The sequence below is a fragment of the Colius striatus genome, chromosome 15 (genome assembly GCF_028858725.1).
Source record: "Colius striatus isolate bColStr4 chromosome 15, bColStr4.1.hap1, whole genome shotgun sequence".
Lineage (NCBI taxonomy): Eukaryota > Metazoa > Chordata > Aves > Coliiformes > Coliidae > Colius > Colius striatus.
Genome location: NC_084773.1, coordinates 16,140,110 through 16,152,687, shown reverse-complemented (window position 1 = coordinate 16,152,687; position 12,578 = coordinate 16,140,110). Strand labels below are relative to the sequence as shown.

The window sequence follows — 12,578 nt, the reverse complement described above, 5'->3', positions numbered from 1 at the left end:
GACTGAGAGCTTATAATCCACTATGTTCATCTGCATCACATGCAGAATGTCATAAAAATGAGAGGTAACTCAATCTGTTTTCACTGAAAGTTGGAGTAATTGGTACTCTTAGAGACAGCCTCACAGCTGGTTGTTTAGCCCTGTGCATAAACATGAATGAATTTCAAGTTATACAGACTTGATGTGTTGTAGAATGTGTACAGTTCTTTTCCTGGCAAGGCATCATTGACTAATAGCCTAGGAAGTGCAGGAAGGCCAGAGGCTTTAGGCCTGCAAACTTTTTAATTGCTTACTTGACTTTGATTACACTCGAGTGAAAGTTCAGCATTGGTTTTTTTGGGCAGTTAAAAAGTGAGCTTAAAAGTTTCTATGGCTTGCTCATCTTTTCCAAAACAAGCTCTGATGTTGTAACCCCCACCATGTTCTTCAACACAAACGCTGAATAGGGAACTACCCTTAGGTTAGTCTTTTATGTGCAGAAAGGTGTCTGTTTTAAAAGCTCATCTCTTCCAGCCCCAATAGAAAGAGAAAGAAATGGAATGAACCAAATTGGAGATCTTCATACACAAAATACTAAGACTGCCTTGTTCTTCGAAACAATTTGTTTCCTTCTTTATCAACTTCTTACAATAGGAAAAAAACATTAAATTTGTCAGGGGAACTGAAAGCTCTTCTTTCAAACACAGCAATAACATTTCCTCTTGGGCTCATGGTTCTTAGGGCACATTTTTACTGGGTGATTCCAAGCCCTGTAAAAACAATGGGTTGGGAGGGCAATAATGCTGATGTTTAACTGTGTTGGTTCAAATGCCATCTCTGCTTGAGAGAAGACCAAGTGTGAAAATTGCTGAAAAGGATAAATGGCTTAAAAGAAATGCAGAGGGAGGAGGGATGAAGAGGAATTGCTGCATTGTCTCTGTTATTTCTCTATAGTGAGAGTCTGTCCCAGGGTGAGTTTATTTAAGCTCTCACCCAGCTGACTTCCCTGGCGAGCTCTGGGATTGAAAGTTTCCGGTGTGCTTCTGCTGTCTCCTGGGAACCGTTGACAGAGGAGTTGTTGGCATCGCTGTCCCCATTGTGTGCTGCACAGATGATTTCCTGGGAAAGGACTGGGCTTTAATAAACTTGTATGGCCTTGGTGATTGTAGGGAGCTGAACCGGAATCGCATCCGCCTGATCGAAGGGCTGACGTTCCAGGGACTGGACAGCCTGGAAGTGCTGAAACTCCAGCGCAACAACATCAGCAAACTGACTGATGGTGCTTTCTGGGGTCTGGCCAAGATGCAAGTTCTGTAAGTTGAAGAAATGAGCTCTTTTCCCTTGACCAGCTTAGACTTCACCTGCTGTCATGGCCTCCTGTGCATTTTAGCAAGGACCTGTGGGCACCTCTGGCAGTCTTCGTGCTTCTTTGTGTCCTGTATGCACAGAGCTTTGCCATGCTACAGCAGCTTCTGATGAGTTGACCCTCAGTTTAAAAGCTCATTGCTTTAGTAATGTTCCATTAAGAAAGGTCCAGTTTTTCGAGCTGTGGTGACATTCCTTTGATGATATCAGTGTTCAGTAAGGTCTCCCCAGGTCTTTAGTAAGGCTCATCTGGTTCCTGCAAACTTGTTTTGACTGATACATGGAAACTCTGTGTTGCAGACATGCTTATTCTGTCTCTTGGGATACCTAGAAACCAAGCTGGGCTATCTCAGTGATGTGTTGTTTCCATAGGAGAGAACAAACTGAATAGTCATTGAAGAGAAATGCTTGAAGCCTCCAACATGATTGGCTTTTGTTTGCAAAATCACAAGTGATCAAGGCAGCGTGTTTCTAGACGCTGCTGTCACACAACTGAGACTCTGCAAATACAGACCTGAAAGGGGTGCTTTAAGCCCAGTTGACTTGCAGTGGAGCGTTCCTCTGCAGGCTCAGCTCATTCTAGGCGTTTCCTTTGCATTGTCCTTGAATTTCTACCCTTCACTTGCACAAGACATGGCCACACATGCAGATAGCAAGATGCATAGAAACAGCTAAAGTCCTTGTCCTTGTTGGAAATTCTTCAGCAAATGACCAGTGCTGCTTATCTGTTAATTCCTTCTGATTTTTCTCCACAGCCACCTGGAGTATAACAGCCTGACAGAAGTAAACAGTGGCTCTCTTTATGGCCTTTCATCTCTGCACCAGCTTCACCTGAGTAACAACTCCATATCCCGCATCAACCCCGATGGCTGGAGCTTCTGTCAGAAGCTGCATGAGCTGTAAGTTGTTTTCTGTTGTGGTTGGTTGGGCAGGGTTTGATGCCAACGTAATATTGGCAGGAGAGAAGAGGAAGGATTTTTCCCAACCACATGGCTTACAGGTCCTGTATCAACCTGTAGAAATGCAGGAACTGCAGCCTCCTGAGCGATGCCCTTGTCATTCACAGTGTTAAGACCTTCAGAGTGCATCGTTAAATTGCATTTGCATCAGAAACAAAGAGTGGAACCCACTAAAAGTATACACTGCCAAAAGACCTGGAGAAGTTGTGATCTGTGGCTCGCCAACACCTTTAGCTATAAGACATGCAGGGCTTGACATATGATGACTGTACAGCCTGAAGGAAGCTCTGCTTTATCTTCTGTATTTACAAAGAACAATCGTGTTTTTAAGCAGCAGAGATTTGGCCCTTTAAAGGCAGTTCTCCTTGTTTCTCCTGTTTACACTTTACCCTTCCTGTAGGGCTCAGTTGTTGAAAAGTAAATATGTTGACTTTGCTCTCCTGAGGTTTCCAGCTGCGAATACAGTCTCTTTGATAAATGAGAGAGAGCCTTGCTGCTGAGGGCAGCTCCACAAGGGTGTCTTTTGGGTCTGTGGCACTGCTCAGTGCCTCTTTGAAGAGACACACATGGATGGCTGCAGCATTTACAGAAGTAGCTGTCATCCCCTCGGTAGAACTGTGGAAAGATTTCACTTTTTTTCTTTGGAGAACTTGACACATGTGGTTAGAGGAGCTGTAATTAATTCTCCTTGGTATTCAGAAATGTCTTGTTGAATGTGGTTGAGGATTCTCCTGTCCACCAAAAAGCAGCATGGTAAAGCAGCTTCCTGCTTTCAGAGGCCTCACTCTGGACTCAGTCTAAAAGGTTGGGATCTGCCTACCCAGCTGTGAGACCTTAGTCATTTGGGATGTGGATTTAGAGGCCAGTGGACATGACACATGTCCACTTCCTTTAAGTGTAGAGGCTGTAGAATCCATGTGTTAGCCCAATGACCAGGTGTGGTTCATTCATTCAGATAGGAGTTACTCTGGAGGGGGCATAAGGAGATACTGTATTTTTTGTTTTAGTTAAATACATATGTGATTATTTAATTACCTCATCTTTCAAATCAGTGAAACTGCTCATGCCTAAAGGGCTCCTTTGCTTTGCACAGTGCTGTAGACAGCTACAGTTCCTTCACGTGCAGATCTTCCAGTGATGTTTTACTGAGTTAAGGCACTGTCAGTGGAGAAATCTTCAGTCTCACAATTGGCACTGTGCTCTGCCCGTTGTCTGGTTAAATCTGAAGCATTGAATAAAAAGAAGGAGTCTGCCTTTCTAAGGCACTCACAGTTGGATCTCTGGGATAGCCAAATTCACTGGACTGTGTTAGCAGCACAGCTCTAGGAGCCTCCTGTTCACAGGGTCCTGCTGTTTGGTGCCTGTGTTGAAGCTTTACCTCAGTGTGGGTTCAGATGGGATATATAAGCCCCATTGGCATCTTGCAGAGCTGACATCAGAACTCTGCTTGTCTTTTCTAACTGACACTGCCTTTGCAAACCATCAGAGTTTAGATGGGAGGTTGTCAGGTTTGGACTGGGATGTCTTGCCAGCAAAAAGTGCTCATGGTGAGCTGGGCTGGCTTGGAGGCTGTCCTCTGCACTAACTACAGAAACCCAGTGCAAGACTCGCTTGCCCTGGTGCAGAATGGGGTAGATTTGAGAAATGCCTGATGGTGTGAGAGGGTAGGAGCCACTGGGGCACGCTAGGCCTGACAAACAGGCTTGTGCTGCAGTGTGAGGCCAGGGATGACATTAGCTGAGATGTGAGGGATGATTATGTGGGTGTTAGCACACAGCTCTGCAAAACACTACAAGCTCTAGCAGGTGTTGCCTTCAGGGTAAGGCTGCTGCAGGGAGCCATCAGATACTCCTAACTGAAACTCCCACAGTGAAAAGAGTACTTGTAGGAGAGGTCTGCTCTGAAATTGAAGGGTGAGGAAAGGAAGCACCAGATACATCTAGGCTGCCTCTGTGTACTCCTCTGAACGTGTACATTTTGTTCCTTACTAAAAGATCCTTGCTCACCTCCCATATTGCTAAATCCTACTGGGTTTCAGTTATCAAAAACACTGGTTGTGGTTGTACAGGAATGAATTTCAAAGTCCTTGACCCAAGGAAGAGGTGGCCAGACCCCCTGCTTATCTGTGCTGAGGAAGGAGTTGGTCATCTCAAGGATGAGTTGTCTCTCCTTCAGTTGTTGGGAGGAAATGTGACCCCAAGCCTGTGGTCTGTTGTAAAAAGTAACGAGGAAAGAGCTCCAGCATGAGAAAGGGCTGATTGTATTCAGCAGCCAGGTGCTAGGGCATCAACATCATGCAAAAATCCCCAGTGGCAGCGTAAGATTTCATCAGAGGGAAACGATGACTTGGCTGCTGGGACTTTCTTTTCCCTTTTTCCCCTATACCTTGGTCAATGGGAATGAAATGTGTGAGATGTACCTGGTCTGAAGTGGCTGGCAGCAGGAGCCCCAGCTGCACAACAGGTTTCTGGTTAACCCCTGTATGGATCACTTTTGGCATGCTGCTCTCTGTGCTGCTCTCCCACTTCCTCTCCAAACCAGCAGGGCTATGTAGACAAACATTTCCACTTGTTCCTTCCACTGATGCAACAGATGACAAGGTGGGGGAAGCAGCAGAGACCTGATAATCCAAACTGCCGAGGAGGGAAGCACGCTGTTTGCAAGTTGGCCTGTCGCATAGGCAGGAAGCAAAGCCCTTATGTGTTGAAGGAAGCCACTGCCAGGTGCATTAGCTCCTGAAACCTTCCATCTGGTTGCAGCCATTGAGAGCATCCTGTCCATCCATCTTGAGGTGACATTGGAACAGAGGGGAATGTGCCTTCACCAGTTGTGGCAGGAACTCTTCTGTGCAGAATCCAAAGGAGCTTTTTTCCCCAGCCAGGTTTAGGATTACTGCTGAACACTTTTTTCTTTAAAGACAAATTCTTTAATTGCAGGTGAGGACATAGTTTTGACTGGATGCCAGTTCTTCATAACTAATGCTACAACTTCTTTAGGAATGAAAGTATGTTGTCCCATACCTTCTTCAAACTCATTAATCTTGGCTGAATTTTTTCCAAAGCTTGCCCTCTGCCTGCTCACACATCTAGAAGAGACACAGCTCGTTTGCCAAGTAAACGCCGCTCCAGTGCTTTGGAGTATGTGTCTGTTTTGACTTAGGTTTTGGCTGTGCAGCGACTTTCATGCAAGTCCTAGACACATTTTTAAGCAGAGTCATTAACAGGCAGTAGTGGAACAAGAATTTGGAAGTTTGGAACTCAGTGAGTGTTTTTTTCCCTTGTTATCTCTGTGACTGAGGATTTCAGTGATTGTTCAAAGCTGCATAATTGTGCTTTCTGAAAAGTTCAGCAGCCTAAATCCTCATGTCTTTTGAAGTGACTTGTCACTAAGGTTATTTGAAAGTCCTGTGCAACTGCCCTTTGTAAATACAGAGATAATCTTAAGAAAATGTGAGTAGTAACATGTAGCTGATTGACACTTTTTATACCCCACATGTCAGTGAACAAGCAGTGTAGGCCTGAGGCTGTTGGTGGTCACAGTCACCTGCCAGTAGCCCTGTAGGGCTTACCCAGCTGCAGTGACATCCAGAGATCAGGAGGAATATAGTTGAGCAGGGAGCTGTGAGTGGATGAATGCTTCAGGCTGAAGTTCACTGACCAGTGACTCTGCCTGCTGCTGCCCTGGGAGGTTCCTGGTTTGACAAGCCAAGCTGGCCTTCAGCATCAGCAATGCTGTGGGTTGCTGCTTGCAAAGAAGATGGGTGCATAGTGTGTGAGGTGTCTCCTGTGGCCTGCCCTCGGTGTCAAATCTCAGTAGCCTCATCTGCATCCTGGCTAAGAGAGAAAAACACCTTTCTTCCAACCAGCTTCCAAATTGCAGCAGGAGGAGCACTTAAACAAAACCTTAAAAGAGTTTCTCCCAAACCAGACATGATATGGGCGAGGGAAAGGGATGGATGGAAAAGGAGTTAAAACCCAACCCTCTGGTATTAGTCATTTGTAAGCAGAGAAGATTTCAAGCAGACTGTACACTCCTTGAGAAAGGAGAGCAGGAGGGAAGGTGGCAGGTTTACAACAGATACCTCCTTCCTGTGCATGAAAGGAAGCATTCAATTGCCTTGTGGTGAAATGCTTTTGGCTCTGGACTGGGGTGGAGCAGGCTGTGGAGACACCCACACCCAGATGCCTGGGGCTCGCTGTGCACCAGTGCAGAACGATAAGACACCTCCTGAGTAGGGGAGTCTGGGCCCTGCCAAGAGTGTGTGTGAACTTCAGAATCCATCTGTTTGATGTCACTCTCCACCTTGCAGGGCGTGGGGAAGGAGGGGACTGCTTTTTCCTGTAAGCCTAAGAGGGAGTCCAAATGGGAGTGAGGATTGGTATCTGTTACCTACTGAGCTGGGGACAGAGGAGGGATGATGCTCCCAGACCCTCACCCGGGAGAGAGAGGAGCTTGTTAACTGGAAGTGTGCTTACAAGGTTATTCATAGAATTACAGAATGGTGGGGGTTGGAAGGGACCTTTGGAAATCATCTAGTCCAACCGCCCTGCAGAAGCAGGTTCACCTAGATCAGGTCGCATAGGAACATGTCCAGACGGGTCTTGAAGACCTCCAAGGAAGGAGGAGTCTTTCTCTGTTGCCTGTACAGAAAACTTCCCTGTAGCTGGGTACCAAATGCCTCCTGCTCTCTCTCACAGTCATTCTCATGGACATCTCATGGGAGTATTTGCAGGCCACAGTCTTTAGTTCCTAATCAAGCTGTTACGTATCCACCCAGCACACGTTACCTCCCTTCAGGTGGCTGTGGGAGGCAGGCACTGCTTGGTGCAGAGGGGTTTGGAAAGTAGTGCTGGGATTCACAAGAGCTATTGTGTTCTTTTTTTTCCTCAGAATACTCTCTTACAACAATCTAACCAGGCTGGATGAGGGAAGCTTGGCAGACCTTGGGGGACTGCACGTACTGCGACTGAGCCACAATTCCATCAATCATATTGCAGAAGGTGCTTTCAAGGGACTCAGAAACCTTCGTGTCCTGTAAGTTGCTCTCAGCTTTTGTCAGCTAACACACATCTTTCCCTCTACAACTTGTGTTCTGCCAAACTCTTCTGCTTTGCAGTTACTTGGGATGCCTGTGTCTTCAGTGTCAAACTCCTCTGCACCTTGTGTTTACCCCATTATTCAGCTTCAGTGAACTTGTGGTTTTTTAATGAAGGGTAGTTAGGAGAATTGCAGTGGGACTTGTTCAGTGTTGTAGGGTGCTTTCAGAGTAGGAGGTTCCAGAGGAAGATTACAGGAACTGAGGACAGGATCCCAGCTGGGCAAAAACCCCTGAGGTTTCAGTCCTTCAGCTAATAGCAGAATTTCTCTTGCTTTAAATTCATAGAAAAGGACAGTTTTGGTTGGGTCACTCTACTTGGGGAGGAGCAGGGAATGATTCCTTCCACTGACAACACTAGAAGTCTGAATATCCTCTTAAATGTCCTATAGAGCATTTTTACATGCTGTTAATTCCTTTGTTTTATTGAATAAATGTAACATTCTAGACTAAGGTGATGTTCAGAGGAAAACAAAACTATAGCAAAACAGAAATACACAGGTTGGGCTTGGGGTCAGAAGTATAACAACACATGAAGCTTCACCCAGTCTTAGCCCAATCATGGGAGCAAGAAGCTGCTGCAGGCACTGTGAGAGTAACCAGAAGTCTTTCTCTGTAATGCAGATTTGGGATCACTTGGGTCGAGAAATGTTCTGTTGCTCTATTTTCGTGGTAACCCCTGAACAACAGAACATTGTTGCCATCAAGGGAAAAGTTTCATGTGCCCTAATTCTGAATTGCAAATGGTCTGCCCAGGGGTGGCTACAGCTGTTTACCAGAGACTTTTACACAACATAACACCTGGAAATGTGGCTCTGCAAGTGAGCTTGCTAGTCTGGATATCAGCTGCTAAGATTTTGGGGCTTGTAGAGACCATTAGACAGAGAAGTCTCACCTCTGGGATGCCACCAGTAGAAGTACACCGTTAAACCCAAGGGCTGTGTTAGACTGAAGTACATCTGGGCTTGTCTTAGCAACACCAGAAGAAGGGGTATTCAGTTATAATAATTACCTATTCCTGCAGCTATGTTGCTTCTGTCTTCCTTATTTGTGCCTGCTGAGCTGCTGGCTCCTGTCTCCAGAGGCTGTGAGCTCAGCACCTTCATCTGGCACACCACAAAGTTCTCACAGTCTGCCTTACGGTACTGTCCACGCTTCCAGGCTGGTTGAGTTCAGCAGGCTGATTTAATTCTTCCTTCAAAAGAAAAAAACCCCACATTTTGATACTTCTGTTCCTCTTCAGAAGCCCATTGTGACCCAAGTAATTAAAAGGAAATGGGAACAGAGAGATCTCCTCTCTTTACAGTACTTTTTGGGTCTTACTCTTTCTTTTATTGAAGTTCACAGTGAAGGAGGTGACTGGAAAGTGAGTTTGGGTTTTGTTTGCTTTTTTCCCCCCTTTTTTTAAAGTTCAGCCAAAGCCTTTCAGGCCCTGGCATTCAGAGGGACCTCTCTGAGGCAGCTGTCAAGACCGGAACTAAAGGTTTCCAAAGAAAAATGGAGGGGAAGGGGAGCTGGTAGTTCTCTTTGCTCTGTAGTGAATGTGGAGCCTCTTTTATGTCTGGGGTAGAGGGGGGAGGTGGAGAGGAGGGAGTGTGTGAGCAAGCTCTAATTTAATAAAGAGAAAGGCCTATTGGGTCCTGCACCTGGTGAAAAAGACCCGAGCATGCTTTAATTATGGTCTATTGTTGGGGAGCCTTTGGTGGGTGTGAAACTGCTGAAATGTGGAGCTATTCAAATAGAGGTCAGGCCCAGAGACCTCGGAGCACAATGATTAACAAGGCTGTGAGCATTCAAGCTCAGCCAGCCAGAAAGAATAGGAAATTGGCAACAGGGGCTGGGAGAGGAGTTTGAATACAAAGAGAGTTGGGCCAGAATACCCTGCTCTTTTTTTCCCCCCTCTCTCTATTTTCACTCATTTGTTAAAAAGGTTTTTATTCCTCCTTTCTAACACTAAACCTTTGAGTTGCCTCTGGATGAACAAGCAATACCATTTTCTTTTCCTTTTTCAAGAAAACACAATATGTGGCAGTCAATTAATAAAAGTGTGTGTCAGGGAGCTCCTACAGGCTGTTCCCACTGGTCTGTCTCTGCCATGGGAAAGGGTTTGCTGGTCCAAAGACCAGTAGCCTGTGGTGGAACTGAAGAGGAGATACGTCTGAGAAAGGATTTGCCCTTAACCAAACAGCACAATGGGGGGAACATTAGGGGAACATGTAGAGGATGTATTTGCTCCTGCCCTGCTCAGATAGTCACATCAAAGTGTCTCTCCTGGCCTCGTCTCTTATGCATTATACGTGCCTGCACCCCGTGGGGATGTGGAGTTTCCATCCAAGCCTTTGACACAGACCGACCACAGATTCCCCACACCCACAGTGGTGCTGGCTAAAGCCAGAGTTCCCCAGGGACAGCAGATTCGAGTCTCACGCTGAAACCAGCTGAGAACCAGGAATTGTGGCTTTTGGCCATCTCCCTTCACATCTTCAGTTCACACGTCAAAGCTGAGGAACAGGCAAAGGCTGCAGCCGGCTTAGGCACAGAGAGCAAAAGCCTCAGCTCCCCCTGAGCTAAGGAGAGCCCTGCCAGTGGTGGAACAGTGTTCCCGTGGGTTATGGTGTAGAACCTGCACTGGGGTGCCTGTGTCTGGGATGCTGCAAAATGCAGGAGGCTTTGGGTTTTTTTCTTTCTTGCCCTTAATATTTTTGAGCTGGCAGTGTTGAGATGATAACCTTCAAAAGGTGCCAGAGGAGCACCTCAGGGGGCAGGGGGTTATCAGGGTGCTTGAGTTTGCTTTGTTGTTGGGTTTCGCTGGGTTCTGAATCACACTGAGGTAACAAAACCAACAAAGCCTATTTATTTTCTTCTTTCTTCTTACTTCACATCAGAAATGATAAATTTCTGTCTGTGTCACTGGGTATTCATTGCTGGCTGGAATTAAAGGGAGGAGGGAAGGACTTTTAAACAGACTGTTTAAACAGCTTTTGTGGATCTCTGTGTTTGTTCGGTGGGCTTGTTTTTTACTCCAGACCTCTTTGACTCTTGTAATTGATGGCCAGTTGGAAAACCAAAAGAAGCTAACTCTGAAAAGGGGATTCTTTAAAAAAAAAGTGACTCTACAGAGAGTTAGGCTTGTGTGGGGAAGATGGTGCTTTCCTTTGAGCTTTCAAGTTCATTGCCAGAAAAACATGCAGCTTTGTAAAATATACCCCAAATGATCATCCTGAGGTGCAGCTGCAGACAGGAACACACTGGAATAGCCACGGTCAGTCCATGAGAGCAGCATTTAAGGGCACTTCCAGTTTAGTCTGGGGACTTGATTTTCGTTTTCCTCCTTTTGTTTGGATGTACAGAAGTAGAAAAGGACTGAAACCTACCTGCTAAAAAGTAGCTACCTGCTCGTGCTGCTGTGGTGGAAACAGAGGGAAAAAGCTGGGACTCTTTTTGGAATGTACCATCTCAGCATGGGTCAGTGCAGGAGAAGTGACTAGTGCTGCTTTGCTGCAGGCCCTGCCTTTTCTGATAACTGTTGTGTGGCATTCTCAAGCTTTCTTCCATTTGTTTTAACCATGAGACACAGAGTATGAACTCTCTCTTGTCCTCTCCCCAGGGAACTGGACCACAACAACATCTCGGGCACGATAGAAGATACCAACGGTGCCTTTACAGGCCTAGAAAACCTAAGCAAGCTGTGAGTATCCCTGGGTTTGAAGTTCCTCAAAGCAGCTCTGTGCCTGTGGGAGGGTGGGTCTCTCCCCTCTGATGCTGGAACAGGACGAAAATCAGCAGGAAATCTGAGATGCAGTAGTTTTGCAGGCTCACTGCAGGAGTGCAGATGTGCTTATCAAGCACGTGTGTTGCTAAGCAGATAGGAGGTGATTATAGTCCTTCTAAAGCGATGAACATGCTGTAGTTAGAGATTCAGGAGAGAGAAACTTGGGTTGTTTTCCTGTATAAGGTTCAGCAGATCCGTTCCTCTCTTCTAAAAGCAAACAGCAAGGAAAAGGACCCCTTGCAGTCTTCAGTGAAGCACTGATTGATGCAGCAAATAACAATAAACAGAAGAGAAAAAATCACCCCATTTCCTGTTACAGCAGAGGATTGAAACAGGATTCGTTTCTGTGGGATGCTCTGCCTGAGAGTGATCTTTTGGGCTTGCTTCCATGTGCAGCAACAATAAAAGGCACCATGGGGCATAGGCTCTTAAAGAGATAAAAAGAAACCTAAGGCAAGCATGCGCCTTGCAAATGTTTATAGCTGGCTTGGCCTTTGCAAGCCATTTCACATTGCTCTGTGCTTGTTATCCTTCCATTTGAAACCAGCTCCATAAATCAGCCCTGTCACAGAAGGGCTCTGATGGCTTGTGACAAATCAAGAGGCTTTCTAATCATTACCTCTAGCCTTTGTTTGAGTTCTCAACACCCCCCTGTCCCGCTGTCTCTGATGCTGGGCTGGCACAGCCAGGGGTGCAGTAAAAGCACCTCGATGGGCAGCAGATGGCTGGAGTGAACCCTGGCAGGCGATGGGTGTATTGTCACACTCTCAGCTGACACTGCTGGGGCACTGGGGAGAGCCATGCCTGGATTTTCGGGCACAGAGTGCTTAGGGAAGAAAAATCTGAAGTCACAGATATAAGGTGGCATTTGATCGTTGTGGAAGGGAGTCAGTGGATCCCAGGAGAGGGGAACCAAGTTGTAGCTGTGAGTAAAGTGAGGCAGAATGCAGAGAAGGACTTAAGGATTGTGGGAAATTGGGCAGGGGAGTAGAAGTGTGGGGGAGAGAGAGGCCAGTAGGAATCAATGTGCACGTGGAGTTAAGAAATCTTCCCATGAGTTGCTAGAGAAAGGGCAGAGCAGCAGATGGGCTGGGTAGGAGAGTCCTTGGCTACTGTTGCTGAAGTTTTTATTTGTCTGAAGAAACGAGGGAAAGCATGTGAGCAGCTGGAAGGGTAATGAGCACAGAGGCTTTGTCCAGAGGGATTTACAGGCTGTAGGATTGTGAGTCTGTGATACTGCACTGACAAGGGAGAGGAGGTGGAGGAAAGGAGCAGAGCGAGCTGCTCTGCGGAGACATCCACTGTGGGTCGTCTCTCCAGTGTGGCCACTGGCACTGGAGCAGAAGCAGCAGCCCCAAGGGACTGGGAGATGTTAGAAAGGGGGGTGCAGATAATGGGAGTGAGGAGA

General features: G+C 46.5%; 1 protein-coding gene across 1 annotated transcript in view; it reads left to right on the top strand.

Moving 5' to 3' along the window:
* LRIG1 (leucine rich repeats and immunoglobulin like domains 1) overlaps positions 1-12,578 on the top strand; it is an 88,871-nt gene that overhangs the window by 58,584 nt on the left and 17,709 nt on the right. The window contains exons 6-9 of the mRNA XM_062008670.1: positions 1,149-1,292; positions 2,100-2,243; positions 7,194-7,337; positions 11,006-11,086. Of these exons, the coding sequence (XP_061864654.1) occupies positions 1,149-1,292; positions 2,100-2,243; positions 7,194-7,337; positions 11,006-11,086 (513 nt within the window). The remainder of the gene's footprint in view (positions 1-1,148; positions 1,293-2,099; positions 2,244-7,193; positions 7,338-11,005; positions 11,087-12,578) is intronic.